Source organism: Tyto alba, unplaced genomic scaffold (assembly GCF_018691265.1).
Source record: "Tyto alba isolate M040663 unplaced genomic scaffold, T.alba_DEE_v4.0 Super-Scaffold_1000006, whole genome shotgun sequence".
NCBI lineage: Eukaryota > Metazoa > Chordata > Aves > Strigiformes > Tytonidae > Tyto > Tyto alba.
The window spans coordinates 9,252,164-9,275,498 of NW_024881272.1; the positions used below are offsets into that span (position 1 = coordinate 9,252,164).

At 35.4% G+C, this 23,335-nt stretch overlaps 1 protein-coding gene across 1 annotated transcript in view; it reads left to right on the forward strand.

Annotated features, from left to right (window-relative positions):
- Positions 1–21,727, forward strand: part of CDC73 (cell division cycle 73) — a 113,945-nt gene extending 92,218 nt beyond the window's left edge. The window contains exons 12-17 of the mRNA XM_032998543.2: positions 2,294–2,329; positions 2,751–2,838; positions 10,339–10,500; positions 12,356–12,456; positions 15,800–15,941; positions 17,193–21,727. Of these exons, the coding sequence (XP_032854434.2) occupies positions 2,294–2,329; positions 2,751–2,838; positions 10,339–10,500; positions 12,356–12,456; positions 15,800–15,941; positions 17,193–17,229 (566 nt within the window). The 3' untranslated portion in view covers positions 17,230–21,727. The remainder of the gene's footprint in view (positions 1–2,293; positions 2,330–2,750; positions 2,839–10,338; positions 10,501–12,355; positions 12,457–15,799; positions 15,942–17,192) is intronic.
- The last annotated feature ends 1,608 nt before the right edge of the window (positions 21,728–23,335 follow it).

Below are 23,335 nucleotides of genomic sequence, written 5' to 3' on the forward strand. Positions count from 1 at the left end.
TGCATAACTGCACCTCGTTTACGTACTATGAGAATTTCTGGTTAGGTGGAAGAAAGCCTCAAATGAGAGGTGTTATTTAACAACATGATGGTGGCTCTTAATATTATGCAGATGTTGGAAAGGGGGCATTTGGGGTTTTTTTGGAAACAGAGCTACCTTTTGAAATTAATGTGCTTTTCTAAAAGTACTGCTGGAGTACTGTACACTCTTGTTGAGACTACTAACTGCTTTCAGTGTGTCCCTTGCTAATTCCTTGAGAATTATTAGTAGGATTTAATGCTAAGACTTAGTATTGTAAAAGTGATTCTTCCCCGAAAATCTATTCTAATACTGAATATTCTCAGCATACCTAAATGCTGTTGTGCACAGATTCTTATGTTTGGTTATTTTGGTACTAGAAAGGTCAAGCTGCCTGTCATACTTATCTTACTAGCCCCGTTAAGCATAATAATGCAAATGGAGTTGACAGACAGCAGTATGAAAAGGGTAGAAATGGCAAGAACAGAAATCTGACTGAGTTGTCACAGGTCCCTACTGCTAGCTCTGACTTCATGGGCATTAACTGGCTGAAGTGTATTTTTTGTACATTGTATAGGTTATACTGATACTGCCCTTCTCTAAGGGCAATCTAATGCATTACCTTGCCTCTATATTGTAAGTTGAAGAGAGAATAAAGAGAGGTACAGTCTGAAGAAAGTGTATACTGCTTCATTTACCAAAAAAAAAAAAAAAATTCTGATTGTTCTAGGATATTTTGGGTTTGGAACTTCTAAAAAAAGCAGTTGTTCTGATATATCTGAGACGTGCTTTTAATTTCAGTTGTTTTTTTTTTTCCTGCACCTTTCTGCAATACCGACTTTTCTACTAACCTGTCTTGGTACAGCTATCAAATTTCTTTAGAGATGCTTTCTACTCCTGCCCTCCCCCTCCTATTTTTTTTTTTTTTTTAATTTTATTTTTATTTAAGGGCAGCTCATGCTTCCCATATATTTCAGGAACTTTTTTACATTAGGAAGATAGCTAGATTTAAAAAGTCATTGGGTAGGTAAAGTTCACGTAGTTCAGTATAGTGTTGCCAATTATATCTGTGCACTTGACAGTGTCAGGAAAAGATAATTAAGGATATGGTCTCAATATTTCAACAATGGCAACTGTGTGTTGTGAATATTTATACTGTTCTAGGAAGTTTCTGAAACAGTTGGTCATAAATAAACATGAGCAAGTTGGTGCTATGAAATTGGAAGTCAATTAATGAAATTCATCATGCATAGTAGCAGTTGAGATTTGAGTTAGTCTGTATCAATCTTTCTACTACTCACCATTTTTTGATTTTGTGCATTAGGATAAACACGGATGATGATAATTATCAAGCACAACAGTTCTGTCGTTAAGACTCCTGAAAACTGAACTACAGAATGTTTATTTGGAGGAAGCCAGGTTATTCAGTAATAGCACCAAAGTAAAGAGACATATATGCTTTTCCGCCTTTGAACTGAAGTACCTCCCATACTAGGGAGGTCACAGCTTAGAAGACTGAAATGAAAACATTTTATTGGGGAGTGGGAGGGAAGTTCTTCGGTTTCTATCTGGATAGTATTGTATATTTGTGTGGTTTTGTTTGGTGGTTTGGGGTTTTTTGTTTGTTTTGTGAAAGTTTTTTGTTGCTGTGGGGTGTTTTGTTCGCTTGAGTGCTATCATATCTGTCAAGTTGCAGTGTTTCTGGCTCTCAAAGAGCTCACGTGACTCAAACTGCAATCCAAAATGAACTTGAGTAAGCCTGAAATTTAGATTTTGATCATTGAACGTTGTTTGTGTTAAGGATAGCTAAATCCTACATTATCGTGTACAATAATAACTACTAATGAAAAGGTGAGGGTCTGTAAAGATTAGTGTCTGGAACCAATAGGAAGACTGTTTCATAGCGCTATTGCACTTAAGATCTACAAGGAGCTTTTTTCAAGATTGCTGGCAATTTTTATCTATGTATAGTGGCCCAATCTTTTGAGGAGGATGGAAAGGGATGACTAATTTCAGTAAAATTAGGAGAGATTGACTCAACTATCCTAACATCTGTTTCAGACAGTCAAAAGCTGTTTGTCTTCTGAATACTGAGACCCAAATTATAAATCCTTTCTTCAACTTCATGTATTACATCTGTGAAAATGATCTAATGATTGTAGTGTGCCTCTTCTCTGTTCACTCCTGCAACTAAAAGCATTGAAATGTTGCCTTACAATGACATTTGTATTTATATGTTAGTCATTCTGCCATATTTTCTGGGTTTTTTTCTCAGTTTCTCAAGCAAGACCACCTCCAAACCAGAAAAAAGGTGAGTCAATTTCAATTACACGTTCTTTTTAATTTTTGTGTGAATTGTGCCTACTCTCTTCTGCTGGATCGCAAGCAGTGGTATAAATAAGCAGTGCAACGCAGACAGCATTCTGTTTTGCTAAATATGGGTCTTACCCATGTTTACAGACTACTGATACAGGAGTACACTTCTTTTGGTGAATGAAAGCCTTCAGTTTTGAAAACATTTACTAGAATTTTCCTTGAATAGTTTTTCGTTATTTTAATGTCTTAAGCAAGAGATTTGTTTCTATGTGCAGTTCCTTTAATGAAAAAAAAGAGGGGGGCAGGGGGAACAACAGAAAAAAAACACAACCACCAAAATAAAAAAAAAAAAAAAAAAAAAACAAAAACCAAACAAACAAAGAAAACAGGCAAATACAACTTTATTATCTCTACAGGGTCTCGAACTCCCATAATCATTATTCCAGCAGCCACGACCTCTTTAATAACGATGCTTAATGCAAAGGACCTTCTGCAAGATCTGAAGTAAGTAGCTGATTAGAACGTACTGTATTAAAAAAAAAAACTATTCTCATATATAAACGTATACTAGTACCAAGTTAATAATTAAGCAAGAAGGAGTATCTACTGTCTCATGACAAACTAATTTTACAGACCAGAGTATGGAAGATATTAATGCCTCTTGAATAGTAGGAAAAAAGCAAAAACTTATTTCCAGAGTTTTTGCTTAGTTATGACCTGTGGGCAGAATGAGCAGATTGAGAAGAAAGTCTTACAGGACTACTTCTAATGTCTGTAATGGTTTTCTTTGATGTAATACATATGCACACATGTGCAGCTGATCAACGAACCCTTACAATGTAGGAAGGCTTAGAGAAGATGAGCAAGGGCAGTGTGCTCATGGAGCTCAGAAAAGATTTTTGGGAAATGACCTCAGTTACTGTGAAGAAGGCAGCCAGAGGGTGGCCTTGGGTTCAGATAAATGTCTGTATCAGCTACGCAGCTCTGCTGATTGTGTAAATAAAGAATTTTTTTTAAAGTTCACATACAAGAAAAGTAAGAATACAGCCTTGTTAACTGTTGATGCAAATTCATTCGGGAATTATTAATGAGTATCTAGAATTTGTTTATTGCATCACACATCTGATTCTAAGATTTAATTCATTATGGCTGAGTGCAATCAACACTGCAGATTAATTTCTTCATGGTAAGGTAAAATGCACTATTATGGTAAAAAAACAAACTTACAAAATGCCCATCTTTCTGCTTGTCTGACAGATCACGGTAGAGTTGCCTGTCAGTTAATACCAATTAATTTTTCGGAAACAGTCATTTTCACAGAGAAATAAATACACTGTATAGAATGTCTGCAATGGTATGTTCAAAAAAAACGGAGGGCTCTTCTCTCTTCCACCTTCAGCACTTTGCTTGTTCTTTATGAGGCTATACACTGCATTTCTTCAAAAATGGATTGTCCTTATTGTGGTGCTATACCTTTCACTGGAGTTGCTTTAGAATTTTTTTTAAACTGTGCTGTGAGATACCAGGTGCCTTCTGATCTCCAGCTATTTCGAGTTCCTAGATTACTGCCACATATAATCAAAGATCCGACAAGCATACTGGATTCTTCATACCTCTTCAGAAATATTTAATTGGAGAGAAGGCTGACTTTTTAACATCATAGTTTAGTGTGCAAGCAGTTAACTGGAGTGATAGAATCATGTTGACAGATGATGTTGGTTGTTTAAGAAGAAATTTCACAAGTACAAGCTCTGGATTTTGCATCTGTGTAATTTGTGACTTTCTGGTACAGGAATACCTATAATGGAATAAAGAACCCGTATGTCTTGTCTAAGTATATCTGTGCTAGGAGGCTTGCACTATATTCAGCTCCACTGGGGTAGAGCTACAGATAACTTCTCAAGACCTGCCCCAAGAGGAGGCTGATCGTTAGACTGCAAAGAATGTGATCCAGAAAAAAAATGAAATGGTGTTTAAGGGTTCAGAGGAGGACACCAATATAGTTAACAAGTATGAAAGACAAAGTGAAGAAGAAAGGTATGCAAATGAATCAGAAGTGCAATAGCAGAATTCAGAAGAGCAAAATATTAACTTAGCCATGACAGTTCTAGCATTCTTCTAGAAAATATGCTATCTGGCCTGTATTTTTTTTTTTTTACATTCAAATTTATTGAAGTAGTTTGTTTAAGAATGGCTGCAGGGTTTGTTTTTACTGTTCAGGTATGTGGGGTGTAGAACCAGCCTTGATGTAGAGTGTGACTGATAGATATGTGATGGTTTTCCAAGGAAAGAAGACTTACCTAATTTCTACCTGTAAGTCACCAGCTTCCTTAACTCATTCCCCACTTCCAGCTAAATTTTACAGAAGAGTAGAGATTTGGAAGACATATGTCATTGCCACAAGGGAAATATTGTCCAGATAGAGAAGACGCATCTAAATTAATACTCCCTCCCTTAGCCCCACTGAGGAAGATGCATGTAGATGTGAATTGCTTGTATTTCTAGAGGTAATGAGTCTGCTTGTATTTGCCAGCAGAGGAGCTGGGTGATATAGCACAAGGAGAAGGGATTTTTGCAGCTGAAAGGGTAAGAGGTATTGTGGGGAAGACTACTAAGAATTACAGGGGAACTCTGGGAGGCAGAGGCCCCCAGGATTGATAGGGTATGGATAGGTCATTACATGTGACACGGGCTGTTTACAGGGCAACTTTTTCTTCCATGCCTGATAACCTGAAGCAGCACAGTTCTGTGAATTGTATGATAATAAAGAAAGAGTATTTGGGTTTCATTAAAAAAACCCAACATTTGTGATTCCCTCCATTTAAATGTTTGCTAAAACAAAATAAGGAACAAAGCTGAGGTTATAATTAGAGATCAAACCATTTAAAACTTAGTCATAGCTGGGAATCCCTGTCTTTCAGGATAGTTTTTGTTTAGGATGCTGGATTTTTCTTATAAGTGACTGGACTTCAATGCATTGTCACTTTGGATATAAGAAAAAGTAATTGAGGTATCATTGGCAGATATTTTAGGTTGTTTGTAAAATAAACAGGACAGTCCTCATCCAGTACTATGGTAGGCATTGAATTCAATTGTCAAGGACTGAAAGAAACTTACTAATTATACCAACCTTTTTAGTAAGCCTTTTCATAGCTCTGTAGTATGTTGGGGCCTTTTCCTTGCCAAATTTGGCTGACATTTGTATGATGCTTATTATATTGAATTGATCACTAATGTTATGCTGTCTTTTGAGGTAGAGAATATGGAAAGCAGGAAAGCTATCATGAGTAGAATGAAATATACATAATGATAAACCAGAAACACGTTATGATTTATTTAAGGTATCTGATTTGTCTGTTGGATATATTTGTTGCAACTTAGATTTTGTAGGGGGACATTTCTATGTATAATTGTAATATATTATGCAGCATGTCGATTGTATATACAACTATTACAGATAACCTTTTTTTTTGAAAGGTTATTTTCCTAAAGAGACAAGTACAAGATAAAAATGAGGAGTTTCTAAAATATTAAAAATATATAATGTCATTTAAAATCAGATCTGTTACACTTTATGCTATATTGTGAAGCTTCTTAAAAAAATGTTATATAGTACACTGTATTCTTATTCACTATCTGAATGCAACACTGGATATCATAATTATTGTGTGAAATCTGGCTTTCCAGACTAAGTATTTGAGAATGTCTGAAGTTAGGCTTTTCGGAGGCAATGCTTCTGCTTTACATGGAACAAAAGCAAGGCGTGAGTTATATCAGGCAGATGTAAATGATTCAATGATGATTATGTATTTTTATTATGACCATGCTTTTACTCATGATATGTTTCACCATATGTGGTCAGGCAACTCACTGAGATTTGTCCTGCTTTGATATTGAGCAAACTCTCTGAAACATTCAGAGATGATGTATTACCATAAAAAAAGCTTTGTTCTCTTGCAAAAATAGGTATATTTTGATACTGTAATATAGCAAAAATATGGAGAGGGTTGTGAAAATAAGTCTCCAGTTCTAAACACAATCAAATGTATATTTTGATAATCTCAGCCACTGTCCAGCATTGGAGTTGCTTTATTCTCTGTTCATGCATTTTTCAGTATGTCTGAATGGGGGGCCAGAAAGTGCTGACCTGACCTCAGTGAAAGTGTTTTAAAGTTAATGCTACAATTGATGCGAGTTTAGAGCCTAGGCATGGGCAGCTCTGGCAGTTCAGTGGATAGTATTGTACCAGTTATGTCCCGTACTTTGATCTTGTTCAATTGCTTGCCTGTTACCTTAGGAGAGAGACTGGCTGGCTTTGTGAAGTGAGGGTGCGCACCAGTTTTCATGTGGATAATGATTTTGGCAATTAACAGCAAGAGAATTGAGCGCTATTCATTTCCCAGTAGGGGTATAAAAATTGGATTGTAAGTAGATATGGAATTTTGGGTTTTTTGCTAGGGATTAGTAATCTGAAGCAGCAATACAAAAATTTAAGTTCCTGCACACTCAGGTTACACAACACGTTTCTAGTGTGTTGGATGATTGAAAAGGTGTCAAGTACAAACGTGTAGTTAAGCCACCAGCTATAGTATTGTGGCAAATAATTCCCAAGAGAAGATGGGGTTTTTTGGTGTTTTCTTTAATACTCAGATTTCTTAAGTTTGTCTTTTATATCCAGGTAGTGATGGAGTGAGCCATGAGTGTATTTATAATCATACAGTAATTTCTATTGATTTTCAATTCTTGAGCACATGGCTTTTAGTATATTTACTGAATCAATGGTTCCTGGAAATGCAAGAATATATTTCATAAATTTTTCTGTAAGCTTTACGCACACAGAATACAGGAATAAGTGACATACATGTAAGCAATTCCTTCAATGCTTCCCTTACAAAAAGGAAAGTCATCGTAGAGAAGATGACTGTACCTTCTTTACTGTTCCATGTGCATTTGCTCATTGATATTTTTTTCTTCAGAAAATTCAGATAACAATGCTTTTTGTTCTGTCCTGGAGAAATGTGTTCAAAAACACTCAGACTTTTACAGTAAATAAAACTGAAGCTATTTTCTAGAAGATACATATGTGAGGTAAAACCTAATTGTGCTTTAATGGCTGTAACAAAATTTCTAGCTGAGATGCAGAGAAACTGTCAATGAACTACTGTTGACATTAATTCTTAAACACAGAAACATTTGAAGCCAGAAGCAGAGAATTGGGAATCCCATTTTCAGTGAAATTTGAGGGGTCTCAGAGTGGTGAAATTGTTAGACTCTGTAGAATACCAATATGTTTCTTGTCTAATTTGGCAGGGATGGCTAGGTTTCCTGTTTCCATTTAAAATGTGTTTGCTTCCTCACATTTACAAATTAAATTAAATATGTGACCTTTTAGATAGCTGTTCATATGAAAATTTGATTATCACGGTAATGTATGTATGGCTGTTTGGTTTTTGTTTACATATCCTGTAAGAGTTTGTTCTCATTTAGTGCATGGGACAGGTAATAAAGAACAAAATTCTTCTCAAGCTCTCCACTGTTTTAGGTGGTCCTGGCTTTTCATATACACCTTGCCCTTTGGGTAAAAGGTGTTTGAGTGGTTGTTTTTTGTAATTAAAAAAAAAAAACCAAACCACAACAACAAAACAAAAAAATAATTAAAAAACAAAACAAAACAAAACACATATATCTCCATCTTTCCAACCCAAGTTCCTTAGTTCTGATGGGTGAAGAGAGCCTCATGAATGGTTTTCTTAAAAGCTCAAGACTACCAAGCAAATCTTCATTGTAAGTTATAAAATAGTTTCCTATCAGTTAGTATTGGCAAAGCAAAGCCTGCAACATGATGGCAGGACAGGCCATTAGGTATGCTCATGATTGGAGTTGCACTTCACTTTTGAGTTTTTAACTAGCAACTTGACTAGAAATACTTCATTCTGATGTCACGTTGGGTAGCTTTTTCCAAAGTAGAACTGTGTTGAACGCTTCTGTGTGAAGCATGCAATTGTATGTATCAGTCAGTTGTGATAGAAACAATATATGTAAATATTAACTGTGTTCTAATTACTTCAATTATTGGTGAAATTACTGTCTTAACATTTACTTTATAGTATTCTAGGTGGCCGAAGCATACTTTTTCCCAGTGTGTTCTGTATAGTTCTCTTGTCTGGATTTTCTTTAGAATGGTGTTGTTTCACATGTACTAGACAGATAAGGATAATTTAATGTGTCACTTATCACTTAAGTTCTGTAATGCTTTTTCTGTAGTTGCAATACTAGTCAGCCTTAACACACAATTCATAGTCACTTGCAGTTGAGTTTTTTCTTAGTTTTCCAGTGCAGTTGTATATCTTTGCTCACTTCAGAAACTGATTGTGACTTTCTGGTTTTGAAACAGTGTTAAATCATGAAGAGTATCAGGGGGCTTCATCTGTATATTCACATTAGGAAACTAAAATAGTTTTGCCTGCAAGTTTATTGACATTTTCCATGTGCTACCTTAAAACATGTTTAAGTTTTTTCCCCCAAAATGCCATTTTCTTACTGAATATAGGATGTTGGCAAAACCTGGTATTTTCAAGTTGACTGAATAATGAACTTCTCTTCATATTTCATCATTCATTCCTTTTTTCTATTTTTCCAGCAATAGGATGTGCAGTCTGCCTGTTTAAGCACATTCAAATTAGTTTTTAGTATTCAAATAAGAATAGGTTGAAGAGAACAAATAGAAATGTTACAAACAACTTACCCGAAAAAGGTAGTAAATTTTTAAAAAGCACCATCTGTCCTATAATGAAGAGAAATCTTACCAATTATGTAGAGTACTGTGTTTTTAAAATGTAGCACCAGTACTCATGATAACTTTTGCAGTTAAGTGAAACATAGTGTTTCTTTATGTCAGAAGTTTTGGAAATTAAATGTCAGCAGCAGAGAGTGTTAGTAGTGCAGAGTGTTAGTAGTGCAGCTGGGTGGATTGGAATAGAACATTAGGAGAGGGTCTGAGCTCTGCTTTTGCTGGCCCTGGTAGGTGATACTGGTCACATCAGGTGACCTTTCTGTGACATACAGTTCTATAAAATACATGATTTCATTATCTTTCCTTTTGACAAAATTCACTGAAATTAATCAATAAAAAGGCTTACACTACTCTCACATTTATGATGCCAGTTTTTAGAACTGTTCTGTGTATTTTATTTTATCACCACCATAAAGAGGAGACTCTCGAAATGTAGTTGCCTTTTTTTTAAGGTGGGGGGCTGAAAAATAAAAGATCTGCAATTCATTTGCAGGGGTTGCATCTTAAGCTTTTATTTTTCTGTTGTACAGAGATTACATAAGACATGGAAAAAAAAAAAAAAAAAAAAAAAGCAAAACAACAACAACAAAAAAACCCACAACCAACCAAAACAAAACCCACACCAAAAAAACAGAATTGTAGTATTGCACATCATAGTAACCAGATGACTCATTAATAATGTAAAATCACCATCATCCAAAAAAATAAAACCTCACTCAAAAACCTTTTTGACCAAAAATCCCAGCTCTCTTAAAAAAACGTAATTCTGATGGCTCCAAGAGCAAGGGCTTTAAAATTTGCTCCAGGCAGCAATTGTTTCTTGGTGCTCAAGCTTCCCTATGTTACCCTTGATCACTAAAAAGAATGAGTTCTAGCCATTTAGCAGGATGTGATCTTGCTCCTTACCTGCCAAGTGTGTTGGGTAAGGTCAGCAAGGAGTGCCACGAATATATGAGAACAGGTCAGGCTGTAGTTTTGAGGTGCAGAGAACCTTTTAGTACAACTGTTTTTTATCATAAGGGTTTATGAAATATTATTCTTACGTTTTTTGCTGCTCAGAATGAGTAGTGATGGAGGCTTGGTATAGTGTAAATGAGATGTCTTCAGTGACTGTTGCCAGTAATACAAAGTTCTGCTGAAGTTGTTACTTTTCCTGCTGATTACATCAAATAAATTGCTTTTGTCTACTGAATGTTTCTTTATTCCCCAAGGTTTGTACCCTCAGATGAAAAGAAGAAACAAGGCTGTCAACGAGAGAATGAAACTCTAATACAGAGAAGGAAGGACCAGATGCAGCCTGGGGGAACTACAGTCAGCGTTACTGTACCTTATCGAGTAGTAGACCAACCTCTGAAACTTATGCCACAAGACTGGTAAAACATGTTTCCCCTTTGTAAAATTTCTTAAGCAGGAGAATGCAAAATTTGGAGGGGACCAATAAAATGCTGCTAAAATCTATAAAAAGTGAAGATACAGAAATAAGAATGGATTTGACTGTTAACTGTATAGAAGTCTTCTCTTAAGGTGAAAATAGTATGAAACAAAACTTATTTAGAAGGTCTTAAGGAATTGAAACACTCTACATTTTAACAGTATGAGCAGCACAACTAATTTTTTAGGTTTGCCTGAACTGTTCCAGAATACTAGTTTTTTCTGGTTCATGATGATGTAGTGTGCAAGTCACTGAAACATGATTTGAGAGAAAAAACTTTTCTTGTCTGCTTTCTGAATGAGAGTCTGTTGTGAAAATACATTTGCAGGCTTTCAGCATCTGACATGAATTTTTTAATACTTTGAAAAGGAAAGAAAGAAAACACATCAGACAGTAAAGACGGAACTGTAATTTTGGTATTGAATCAGATTCATTGAATTGGAATCAGTGCTGGAAGCTTACTTCTGAAGGGAGAGCCCCAGCTGAGAAAAAGGAATCATAGGTAGCTTCTAAGAAGAAACCGGAAACAGGTGTTATTTTGTCTGTAGCCTGTTCTTCAACGCTATGAAAACATACTTCTCATTAAGCAGGAAAATTCTGGAAAAGCATCTTATTGTTATTTGATATATTGAATTAGGCAACATTTTTACTACTTCCTCACAAGTGTGAAAATTCTAGACACACACAATGATGTTTTTGGTGGGTTTGTAACATCCAAAGTAGATCTTAAGAGAGGTATACTTCAAAAGGTCCTATTCCTAAATTTATTCTTCTCTGTATTGAGAACTTGAACTAATCAGAAATCGGTGGGTTTGAAATTCTAAATATCAAATAACACTTAAAATGCTTTATGGTCAAACCTTTACGAACCATCTAAAATGGTTCCTGAAGTACTTCTGACCAAAGAGGTGAAGTGGTGTGGGGTTTGCAGCTTGTTTTTATCCAAGGGAGAATCAGATATTAGTATATAGAAATTAATATGTTGCCACTGTTTTCTGTTAGCCATGACAAAACCTGCAACATCATTTTAAATGGCAAAGCTTTAGTCTGTATTAAAAAAACAAACAACAGAAACAAACAAGAAGAACCCTAAACTCCACCTCAGTTATTCTTTTCCATTTGGTATTTGATAGACTGAATGATGGATTAAATTGAGGGATTAGATTAAGGAGGTAATTATTTGTCCTAGCAGGTAGAAACCATGGTTGGATGATGTAAATGTTCAAGAAAAAGATAGAACATATGTGGGAGGCCGTTTGTTCTCAAAGGTGTTCTTTCAAATTTTATTAATGTAAAAGCTTCATCTTACCTGCCATCTAAAAAAAATAAGTCTGCAATTAATGGTCCCATACCCTTACAATAAATTATGCCCTTTGCAGAAATTCAGAAGCTGTCTCCTCTATTAAATTTTTAGAATTTAAGTTAACAATATTCAGAATAAAGCCTTTTAAATTGATACATATCACTTTACTGTTTTGTTCATAGAAGATTATCTCTAAAATGTTTGAGCACTTTTTATAAATGAGCAGAAATAAACACTGGCTTCTTATAAATGTAGCATGAGAAATTGAGTATTCTGCAAAGGGACGGAACTAAAAGTCCAGAAGAATCGCATGAATTTGGGGTTTTTTTGCTTCACAGAAAAAAAAGCAGTTGTGCTGTAAATGTAGTTGTAAATGTGCTATTCTGCTGTTACTAAAATAAGAAATTATGCTAAGGTATATTGCCTGTTTAAGAAAGCATGTAATTTAAATGTTCTAGGCCATGAACATGTCCGTCTCTTTCTGTGTTGGTAGGGATCGTGTGGTGGCAGTGTTCGTACAGGGTCCTGCCTGGCAGTTCAAAGGCTGGCCTTGGCTCTTACCTGACGGATCACCTGTTGATATCTTTGCAAAAAGTAAGGGTGTTATTTGTTTTGAAGTGTTCACGGGGTTCTTATTCTGTTTGGTGTTTTTTTGTGAGGTGTCTGTGCTTATGGCCAAGTACTGCCAAAGTGCTGTTGGACTGGGGTGGTTGAAAAGACAGGGGCTTAGATCTTTCCACAGGTGGCAAGTATTAATGTGCCCTCTGCAATTCTTCTGTTCTGACCTGTGGAAGCCTATGGAAATCTTCTCAGAGCTGTCATCTTTACAAGAGGATCAGAAATAGCTGGTGTATGCATTTTCTTTCCAAGCTTCTTAAAAAAAAAAAAAAAAAAAAGTGAAAAGACAATGTATGTTGTAATGTTTCATAGATAATAGGTTTACGGGCTGTCTTCAGATTTCATTACTGCTTTGAACAGAGGATTAATCACCTAGCATTTCACTCTAAGCTTTACAAATATGATTTGCTGTCTGACAAAAACTTGAAAGTTTAATAAGCTAGAAATACTATTAAGTTGTGAGCTAGATGTTACCACTGTATAGATCTGAACAGTTTTTTTTTTAAGTTACCACAATTATGTCCAGTATACCTTGAGTCACTGTACTTTACTTGCACTGTTCACTCTTCTCACTATAAGGTGTGTGATAATATCTAAAGAAATTGTCAGCTTCTGTTCTCTGTTGCTTAATTATGAGGCTGCCCTAGAAAATAGACTTTCTTACAGTATTCGGTGGTTTCTGAGCTACAAATTTATTAATTAAAAAAAAAAAAAAAAAAAAAAACACACAAAAAGGGAAAACCAAAACATCCACCACCACTAAACCAATGCATACACACGAGGAAAAAAAAACCAAACCAAAGAACACTTTAGCTCAGTCTTGATATCTGTCAATGTGATGAGGAAACAAGCTTGATCAGGTTTTGTGCACAAATTTTTGATATGTAAAGTAGAAGCCAGAAAGAGAATGCTAGTTTGGTAAGGAGCAAAAAAAGAAAACAGTCAGACAGAATGCTGTCTATGAACAGAGAATTAGAATGAGTTTCTTAAAGGGGGATGGAGAATGAACATGAGGAGAGTGAAAGAGCCTTGAAAGTCCATGTAAAAGAAAAAATACACCACAGGAGAGAGCTTAACAAAAGAGACTAATGAAAGAAGAAAATAACACTTCAGAATGAAGATAGAGAGAAAATGGGAATTGTGAAAAGCAAAACCAAGAAAAATGCTGTTAAATATTTAAAGTCTAGCCAGTAGTTGCATGCTAGTTCTTATTATTTTTAACATTATGTATATATAAATGTATAGAGGGTCATAGGGATTGTTATAGCATGCTTCAGCATTTTTGAAGTCTTCACTATGACAAAAGATCAAAATCATAGCCTGCGTAGTTCAGTCTGAAGGTGTACTAATTCCATTTTTGAAGTGAAAGAAGGATATCTTCTCTTACTTGACTCTTGTGAAGATACACTGAAATGGACCTCTTTTTAATTTTAGAAATGCATTCTGTTGTTTCCAAGTGAGGTATTTTTAAAATACTTGATAAGAGTATTTCCCGGGCTTTACCCAATTACTTTACTCACTCCTCAAAACAACAGCAGTGTAAATGGAGAGAGCACAGACAACATCAGTCTGGTTGTACATGTTTACCTGTTCCTGAAGCTGTCGCTTTGCCCATATTTATAGTCCTCAACAGTCTTCAAAAATGTGGTTTCTGGGATCTGCAACAGTTTATTGTTTCATCTGCAGTTTGCATTTCTTCATATAAGTCGCTGGGTCTGTAGTGATAAATCTTCAAAGCTTATCACGTCATCTGGAAAACAAGCAGGTAGCTTACCGTAAAGAATTCTTCAATAAAATTTGTATCGGACCAGAGCCTGTCAAACTGGTTTTATTTGTTCAACTGCTAGGTCATGTAGCATTTTGTTAGTTGAGTCTCTAAAATTGTTTTCCTTCGCTGCCTTTACATGTGGTCTGAGGGTTTAATGTTCATTTAGCAAACAAGCTTATTTTTGCATCTGGAAGTGAATGTTTGAGATGAAATTTTGAATGATGTCACTTCAATTAACAAATACTTAATTTTCAATACCATTTTAAAAGTCTTGACTCTAGAGCACATTAGTGGGCTTTAATACTGATTTTCCTCAGATGCAGAAGTGGATTGTCTTCTGCTAAATATCATTTAACCTTAATGCAGGATTAAGTTTTCTGTAAATGCATAGCCCTGGTATATCTTTATTTGCTTTCTCTGGAGTTATTTTAAAACATGTAACATTGTGTATCAAAGATAATGTATATATATTCTTAATTTTCATTCACAAAGCTTGGAAATTTATCTGGCAATGTTACAAGCCAGATGATCACTTAGTTGGTTTATCGGGGGGGAAAAAAAAAAAAAGCTCATTTCAGATATCAATATTCTAGAAAGTTCCTAGATATATCATTTTATAGATTGACTTGTATATGGAAAAGGGGACTGGTTTTATTGTATGTATTTATTTATTTTAGCCAGTTGGCTGAAATTGTAGGTGGATTTTGTAGAAGGAAAAATAGAGTGTATGGTACCAGAAAAGATATGACCATGGCATTAAATATAACTAGTTTCCACAAGTCTAGTTAAATGTTCCTGCTTTACTTCTCCAGAAATATACAAAATCGAAAATATATCAGATAGGAGTTGTATAAGACTTAAATACTTCACACTGGATTATGTCAAAATTATGACTGGGCTAAGGAAATCAAGAAGAATTGCAACATTTTAATACTCACTGTGTTAATGCTTTGGCTTTACGTAATTCACATGTGACTATACTTCCCAAGAACAAAATAACTTAATATTTTGCCATTTTTAACTGAGTACTAGATCAGGGGAAGTTGGCAGTTACTAAATTTCTCAGAACGCTTCATGTATAGTGTTTGGGGGTTACACTGGCATTCTGCTATCAGTCTGCTACACAGACTTTCCGTCAGTAGCCAGACTGCTTTCTCAGCAGTCTCAGACATGCTGCTTTTTTTTAAAAAAAAAAAAAATTCTTGGAAAGTTCAGAGATTTTCAGAAAGAACACTTTTGTGTCCCAAAGAAAATGTGTTTCACTTGGCAGTGAGTTTCTGCTGTTCTCTTGGAATCTGTGCATCTAAAAATAGGGGCTGCCCTTTTCGCTTAAGCCTGCAATAGCCTGAGAGCCCGGTAGTGGCCACCAACCACAATGTTTAGTTCAGTGCCCTTTATTAACTATTTGACTTGGAGAGATGGGCTCATTAATTTTGTTTTCAGGCTCTATTCTGAAATAAAGAGGGGTGGGGTGGGAATTCTCTCTGATTAATAATTAAACACTGTAAAGTCACCATGTTTGTACACTGACTGTTTTCCTGTTTCCTGTAGTTAAAGCATTTCATCTCAAATACGATGAAGTACGTCTGGATCCAAATGTACAAAAGTGGGATGTAACAGTGTTAGAACTAAGCTACCACAAAAGACACTTGGACAGGCCAGTATTTCTACGCTTCTGGGAAACTTTGGACAGGTATGTTTCATGTTAAAAAACTTTTATGCTTATGCTTTTATGATGTTTGGTGGGAATGAAATGTTATGACAACAAGGGAATTGTATGCAACCTAAACAACTAAACTGTGTTTTAGCTTGAAAATACTGCTTGTTTAGATTTTCCCTGATGATGCAGTTAAATATATACTACTGTATTTTATTACAGACTATAATAATAATATTCAAAGTATAATATGCATGGATTTAAGGGATGGATAGTTGCTATTATCCATCAATTAGTACCATGATTCCCCACCTCCCATTAGGCAGAAGGGAAAGAATGGAGAACAAGCTAGGTAGTGTAGAGTTTTCCTTTGTACCCCCAGCCCTCCCCTGGGACTGCAGTTCTGAGCTTACAAGCTCTCCTCCGTTCTCTCTCCACATCACTAGATGACAGACTAGAAAAGGCAAGGAACCACCTTAAGTTGAAGAGCCAGAAAGCATTATCTTACCCTCATGCCCCTGAGTCCACATCACTGGGTAGAAGAGGAAGGAAGTAAAAAAGATATGGCACATAATTAGTTTGGGACTGCTGATGCTTCTGTGTCTTTGGGGCCTTCCAAGTACTTAGCCCTGCCTTTAGTGAGAAGTGAGGGATGGAGAAGCACCAGCAGCTCTCTGAAGAGCAGCATTGCTTCTGACTCTGCTTCTCTGTGGTTCAGAACACTCTCTGAATAGGAAGTTCATTGCAATGCCTTTTTCATGTTGTAGAGAAGGAACTTTATTATCATGAAGCAGTTGAAGAAATATTGAGGGAAGGGAGAAGCCCATGCATTTCATGAATGTTTAATATTTTCATGTTGATTGCACAGCAAACTGCTTGAATGATTGAGTGAACTTCAAAAATAAAAATCTTATGGGAATTGTCAAAATAATTCCAAGCATCACACTTTCTATGGCTTCTTATTTAAAAGTCTCAGCTAAACTGTATATCTGAATTCCCAGGATAAACTAGAGTTACCTTTAACAACAGAGTTAGAAGTCATGTGATGTCTTGGAAAACATACATTTTCTTCTAAGCAAAGGTTTTAGCTGGCTGTCTTTTAGTGGGACAAATATTGTGTATAATATAGAGCTGTATGTCATATAAGACATTGCATCTCTTTGGCAACTTGCTAATTCTCTAAGAATTTTGTTTTAACAAAGCCTATGCATACTATGCTCGAGAGTAAAATTTCTATAAATATTAAAAGAGTATTAATGCTATCTTCTGTTATTTTTTTTTTTTCAGGTATATGGTAAAGCACAAATCTCACTTGAGATTCTGAATCCTTCAGCTGCCATTTATTTCCTGAAGTATGGATTGAGAAAAATGAAAGGGGCTCCAGTCTGGAGACCAGAGCTCGCACTGTATGATACGTCAAGAACTTTACAAATGAAGAAGGGTCACAGTTTAAACTTTTTATAAAATCTTGTTTGGATGCTTCATGCTATGGCAGGTTGATACCTGTTGTTATTCAGAAGCAAAGGGGTTTTGCTTAAAACTATTTTTTTAATGTTGTTAGCCTTCTAGTCTGCAATCCAAATTGTATATTTTGATAGCAGCAGTTTCTTCTCTGTTTTGTTAAATTAGCCACATTTTTAAATAATGTGTTTTGTTCCTTATTAGAAAATAGAATGATCTTCACTGCAGGTTACAAATGTATGTGTGTGCGTGTGCGCATGTGCGCACGTGTGTGTGTGTATATATGTGTGTGTGTGTCTATATATATAATGTATAAAAAAAAAAAAAATAGACACACTTATGCACACATAGGTGTTACCGGGCTTTTTAAACCACTTAGCTTCTGAGCTTTGTTTTGGTTTTATTTGCTTATTGTTTCACTTACTGAAAATATTTTGTTGTGAATGATACTACATTTTAGTCAATAGAATTTGCAAACTGAGCAAAGTGAAACTTGTTTTGGATAAATCAAAATGTCAACCTGTATATGTATATTCTGTCAGTCTTTGTTGAAAAAGGGAAGATGAAAAATCTAGAAACATTTTTTTGGATTTGTAATGTCCCAGTTTACTAAATCTTTAAACTTTATTATAGGAATACCTTCAAGTCATGTTAACTTTAAATTGCCATTCTCCACACAGGTCTCTTTATTTAAACTGAAAGTGTGCTTGTGTACATCCCCATCTATCAAAATACCTTTACATATGAGTCTAAATGTTAACCTAGATTAAACAGTGAATAGAGAAGGAGAGACTTTGGATTTTTTTTTTTTTTCCTGAAACAGTCACCAGAAGGAATGAATAAATATAACTTCTTTGCATTTATACCTCTAATACCACCTCTAATATTATTTTATTGTGTCAGAAATAGCCCAGGAGTTCTAATTTTCTGAGATGAGTGGTTAATATGGCCTCATAACAGTCCTGCATTGGAACGGAAAATGAGCCTACTCCAATTACCAAAGAACAGATTTGCTTGATCTACAGTATAACTGAGGCCAGAAGACCCTGGTATTTGTATGAACTTATGGTATCTCTGTATCTATTTAATAATGTTAAGTTGATGTTGCATACCAGTGAATGTAGAGAATGATCAAACACTGTAACACGTGCATGGATTTTTTTCTGGGATAGAAAATACACATTTATATTGCTGTTCTTGAAATTCCAGACCATGTGTTTTTTAACATACTTTACATTTAAAGTTTGACAGAAGTAAAATGTTCGACCTAATCTTTAGTTTTGCTTTTTGTTTGATGTTACCTTCACTTGTAATAAAACCAGAAGGCACATCTCCTTAAGAGGTTTTTAAAACTATGCCTTAAATTTACGAGGACTGTAAGGTCTAACTTCTAATTACATTTCCATCCTTGCTATATTGAGACTGCTATTATTAAATGGTCTTAATGGAAACATAAAAACAAACAAACAAACAAAACAAAACAAAACACCAAACAAAAAAACCCAGTGACTCCAAGATTAGAAGTTGACACTGGATTTCTGAATAGATCCTATGAAGTGTCTGAGAAGAGCAGGCAATACAGAACTACTAGAAGGTCTCCTGTTTGTATGGGCATTTCATCAGTAACAAATGACTGTTTTTTCCCAATATTTAGGCTTATTTTGAATGTACTCATGTCATACATGAGTGAGCTAAAACATTCAGTGTTTTGTTTTAACCTGTAGTATAAATAGAAAAGCTGTAATGGCTATCAACACAGCAATTGCCACCATGAGGAAGTGGTTCAGTTTAGGGTTCATTACTGCTTTGAGTAGTGGGATATCATGTATTGGTTTTCTAATTCTCAAGCATTTCCAGTTAGAAATGTAATTTTTTTCGGACTTAATCGGTACTTCATGGTCCATGCAGTTTTAAAGAGACTTCTACAATGGGCAGCAAACTTAAAAAGCAAATTCTGAAGAAATGTGTGCTTCATTTGCACACTGATATAGAGACTATATAGTGGTCTTGAAATAGGCAAGGTCCAGTTATCTTCTCTCTGTCCTGTATTTCACTCGTGTCTTAAACGCATGTGTAACCCCAGATCCAATATTCTATACAGGAGATAACTTGATTTAGATGTAAATTTATGTATATAGTGGGAGTAACTCCTCTGAAACTAGTGAAGTTACATGGAAGTGAAACTGGCGGAAGAGCAAAATCCATGAAATATTTGTATGAACTGTGCCATTTTTTTATGGATTGAGCATAGACCTTTAACATCTTAGAATTTTGTACTTGCAAGCAATTTACAACACAAGTTGTAAAATACATATTTGTGAAGGAGTTGGCACCTGATCATGCATATTTTTGTCAGTCATAAAAGTAGTGATGTTTATAAAATGAGCCATTTTGCAATCAGATTCCTGCTGACATTATTGGAAGTTTAATTAGGTTGTCAGAATAGCATTCCTGCTGCTTTCATAAATAACTGCACATAGATTATGAAACTACTTGGACTTAAAAATTTAGCCTTACAGCAGCATTTTGCAACACAGCTGGAATTTTAGACACTTATGTTATGCTTAATTTATCTGCAAGTTAATGTAGAGTAATAAAGAAAACTGATACTAAGAAGTGGGGAAGCTGGAGGATCAGACATCTGTTTTAGTGAGCTGCATTCTTATTGTTGAGCAAATTTGATGCACTACTTAGAGGTATATAAAGTGTAAATTGTACTCAATTAAAATGTATAACTAAAACTGAGCTACTTCACTGACTGTAGTTTATTGAACAGTAGAACGGTACTAGCATGGGAATCGGATATCAAATTGGCTGTTTCTATTAAACATCTTAAGTGTCATAACTGTACCCTGTTTCAGAAGTACAAGATGAATGAGATGAAGCAAGATAAAACAGGTTGAAAACTTGTTTGAAGTCTGCTATTGGGCTCCCATACTGTCAGCAGGTGATTATTTCTTTTAGTAGCAAGGTTATAGGGGCCAGTAGATATATCTGAAGTCATTACTTTATATCAAAAACTAAAATACCAGTGATTTATATGATTTGAGCTTTCTGAATGCTACCCTGAACAAAGCAGACAAAAGGGGGATTTTTTGCAAGTAAAGTAGGGCAGCTGCAAGGACTTGCATACCTGGAGAAATTGCAGATCAGCATCCTCAGTTGAGTAGGCTCAGCTGTTTAGTTATTACCAGGAAATTTTTGTAGCAAGGTAGTCTCACAAATAGGTACTAAAGTCAGTGCTTGAGCTAGCCTATTTATAGAACTGTTCTGCAATGCTGTAAACCTTTTTATTTCTGAATACAGAAGAAAATGTAGATAGCGGATTGTGTGTTAAGTTGCCCTTGATCATAACTTGAACTATTATGTGATATTTGACAGATAGGCCTTTATCAGAACAGCAAATTTGGTTTTGGCTTTCATTTGATATGCAGACAGTGTATAAAATATTACCATTCTTTGCAGGGACCTGCAAAAGTAAGTTTTATTAGTACAGCTTTCATTCTTTTGCTGGTGAAATATGCACTTAGTTGCTAATTCTTGCAAACACTATACGAAAAAAAAAGCCGGTCAAAATTAATGGCTTAGTGATTTTAAAATTTAATGTCATGAATGCATTTTAATTCAAAAGCCATAACTAATGCCAAGTACTTTATTAGAGCAATGCGTTCATGAAAAATTAAAATCCCTGCCTGAAGAAACGGTTGGCCAAGTAGGTTACAGTTCAACACATCTGTGGAAAAATGTGCCACAAACTGGAATCTGTGAGTGTCATAATCTGAGTTGCTCATTTGTTACTTAACTGATTTTTTTGAAGAGAGATGGCAGTTCTGCTTTCATTTTCTGAACAGTTCCATACTTCAATAGCAATTGTGTAGTTTACCTTCCTTGGTTTGGTTTTATCGTAAGGCTGTTAACATGATACAGCAATTCTGAGGCAGTGATTGAAAACAGATCTCTTCAAGTATGAAGTTGTTCAAGTGAAGCTCATGCACTTGACAAAGATAAAGATGGTTTCTTAATGGAACTGTGATCCGGTGGGTAACATCGAGTCCATTGTTCAGCCGTCATTGACTTGTCTGTAGATTATTATTCTCAGTGGTGATGCTATCATAGAGGGCAACTTTGAGAATAATGAGATTTAATCAAGCAAAAGTCATTAGTAGGTAGTACACAGTGACAGGCCACGTATCCAGACTGATTTACTATGTTAATTTTTCTTTAAACAAAAATTTTATAACTTTTTATTAAGAATGCAAATGCAAAGAACAATCTCAAATGTTTGAAACTTTATTGCAGAGACTAGTTCACATGTAAAACTGAAAGATTTGAGGTGGTACATAAAATCTGTAAGAAAAATATCTTGGTTTATGGTTTTTTATTTCCATCTGTAAATTCTTTTGCTCTAGTTTGTTTTATTTCAAATTCAGAAAAAAATGGTTACTTGCTTCACAAGGTTCTTCCGTGTATCACTGAAAACTGTCAGAGTAAATCTTTAGCTGCAGTTGCTTGAAGGTTTGGTTAAATGAGTTTGCAGATTATAAATTCTGGCCTAACTGTGTGAGTGGACCCGAATTTTAACAGGGGTTTTGAAGGTTCTAGTTAAAATGAAATCAGATAACAATCTGATGGGGACAGTCACTATTGAATGAAAGGAGAATAAAATCTCCTCATGAGGTTAAGTCTTTAAACTCTCACTTAACTGCCATAAACTTGTGTTTAATGACTGCTTTGATAAATCTTACATGTTTTTATGTGCCTCACCGCTTGACCTATTATTTAAGATCTGGACTATATTATCGATGGTTCTGTGGAGTTAATAGTTTAGTATCAGCTCAAGTCCAACTTGTGATAATTCTTAGCAAAAATACCTTGAGGACTTACAAAGGTGAGATGTCTTTCTAAATGCAGTGGTCAACCATAAAGGAAGCAGCAAAAAACACCTTTCTCTTGTTCCTATCAGTCAATACCAACCCTGTAGTTCCATAATACTGAATGGATCTTTAATGCCAAAACAAGATGTAAAAAATACCTTAAAGAAACTGCTTCTGATTTTTCACTTGTTCCTGCCGTCTTGAAATCCGAACCAGCAGACCCATCCAGCCCCTCATCTTCTTCCTTGACTCACTTCTGCTTGTATCTCCCAAACCTGCAAGCTTCCCAAGGACCTCAGCTCGGTGCACATCCATGAATTATTCCTCTGTCCCACCATCATCAGTGCCCGAACAGGGCAGTGGAAACACGAGAAGCATAAGCTCCTCCATATTGCATATCACAGATTTGTTTAGAAACTTGAAAAAATATGTATTTTTTGGAAAAGGCAATTATGACCTACTGAATACTTCTCCATGCTTCTTTCTAGTTTAGTTTTGGCCCGTAATAATGAAGCTTTGAAGGTTGTGAACATAAAAATATTGAAGGCATACTAGTTATTTCCTTGATTATTTTTATGTCTCTAGTTATTCTCCAAGGAACTTAAACTGTAGATTTCTCCCTGATACTGCAGTTATGTATTAGGAGCGTAATGGTGAACAATTATCCTGAGCTCCACTGAGTTGAGTCGATCTTAACCTGAGACTGAATGAAATCTAAACACGAAATTACCTGTCAACCTTGGTTCAGCAGCTGGAGGAGGAGCACCACATTACTTTTCTTGGTTATTGATTTTGTGAGAGACAGATCTAATTTAACAAAATTATGAGCAGTGAAGAAAATAAAAAAATTATACTTGTTTCTTGTTTTTCAGATGCTATTCAACACTTGTAATAGTCAGAGCTATTTACAATTTCATAGGAGTTGTGAGTTGTCCACAGCAACTAATACTAATCCCAAGAGCAGAAAGCGTAGATTTGATTGTTTTCTAGGGCTGTTACTGATGAATTCTGCAGCTTGCTCTTAAAAAGTTCACATGGTCACAGAAAAAAATAGTGTAACTGAATGCTACTTTCACCAGCTGCCTCCTTGTATGT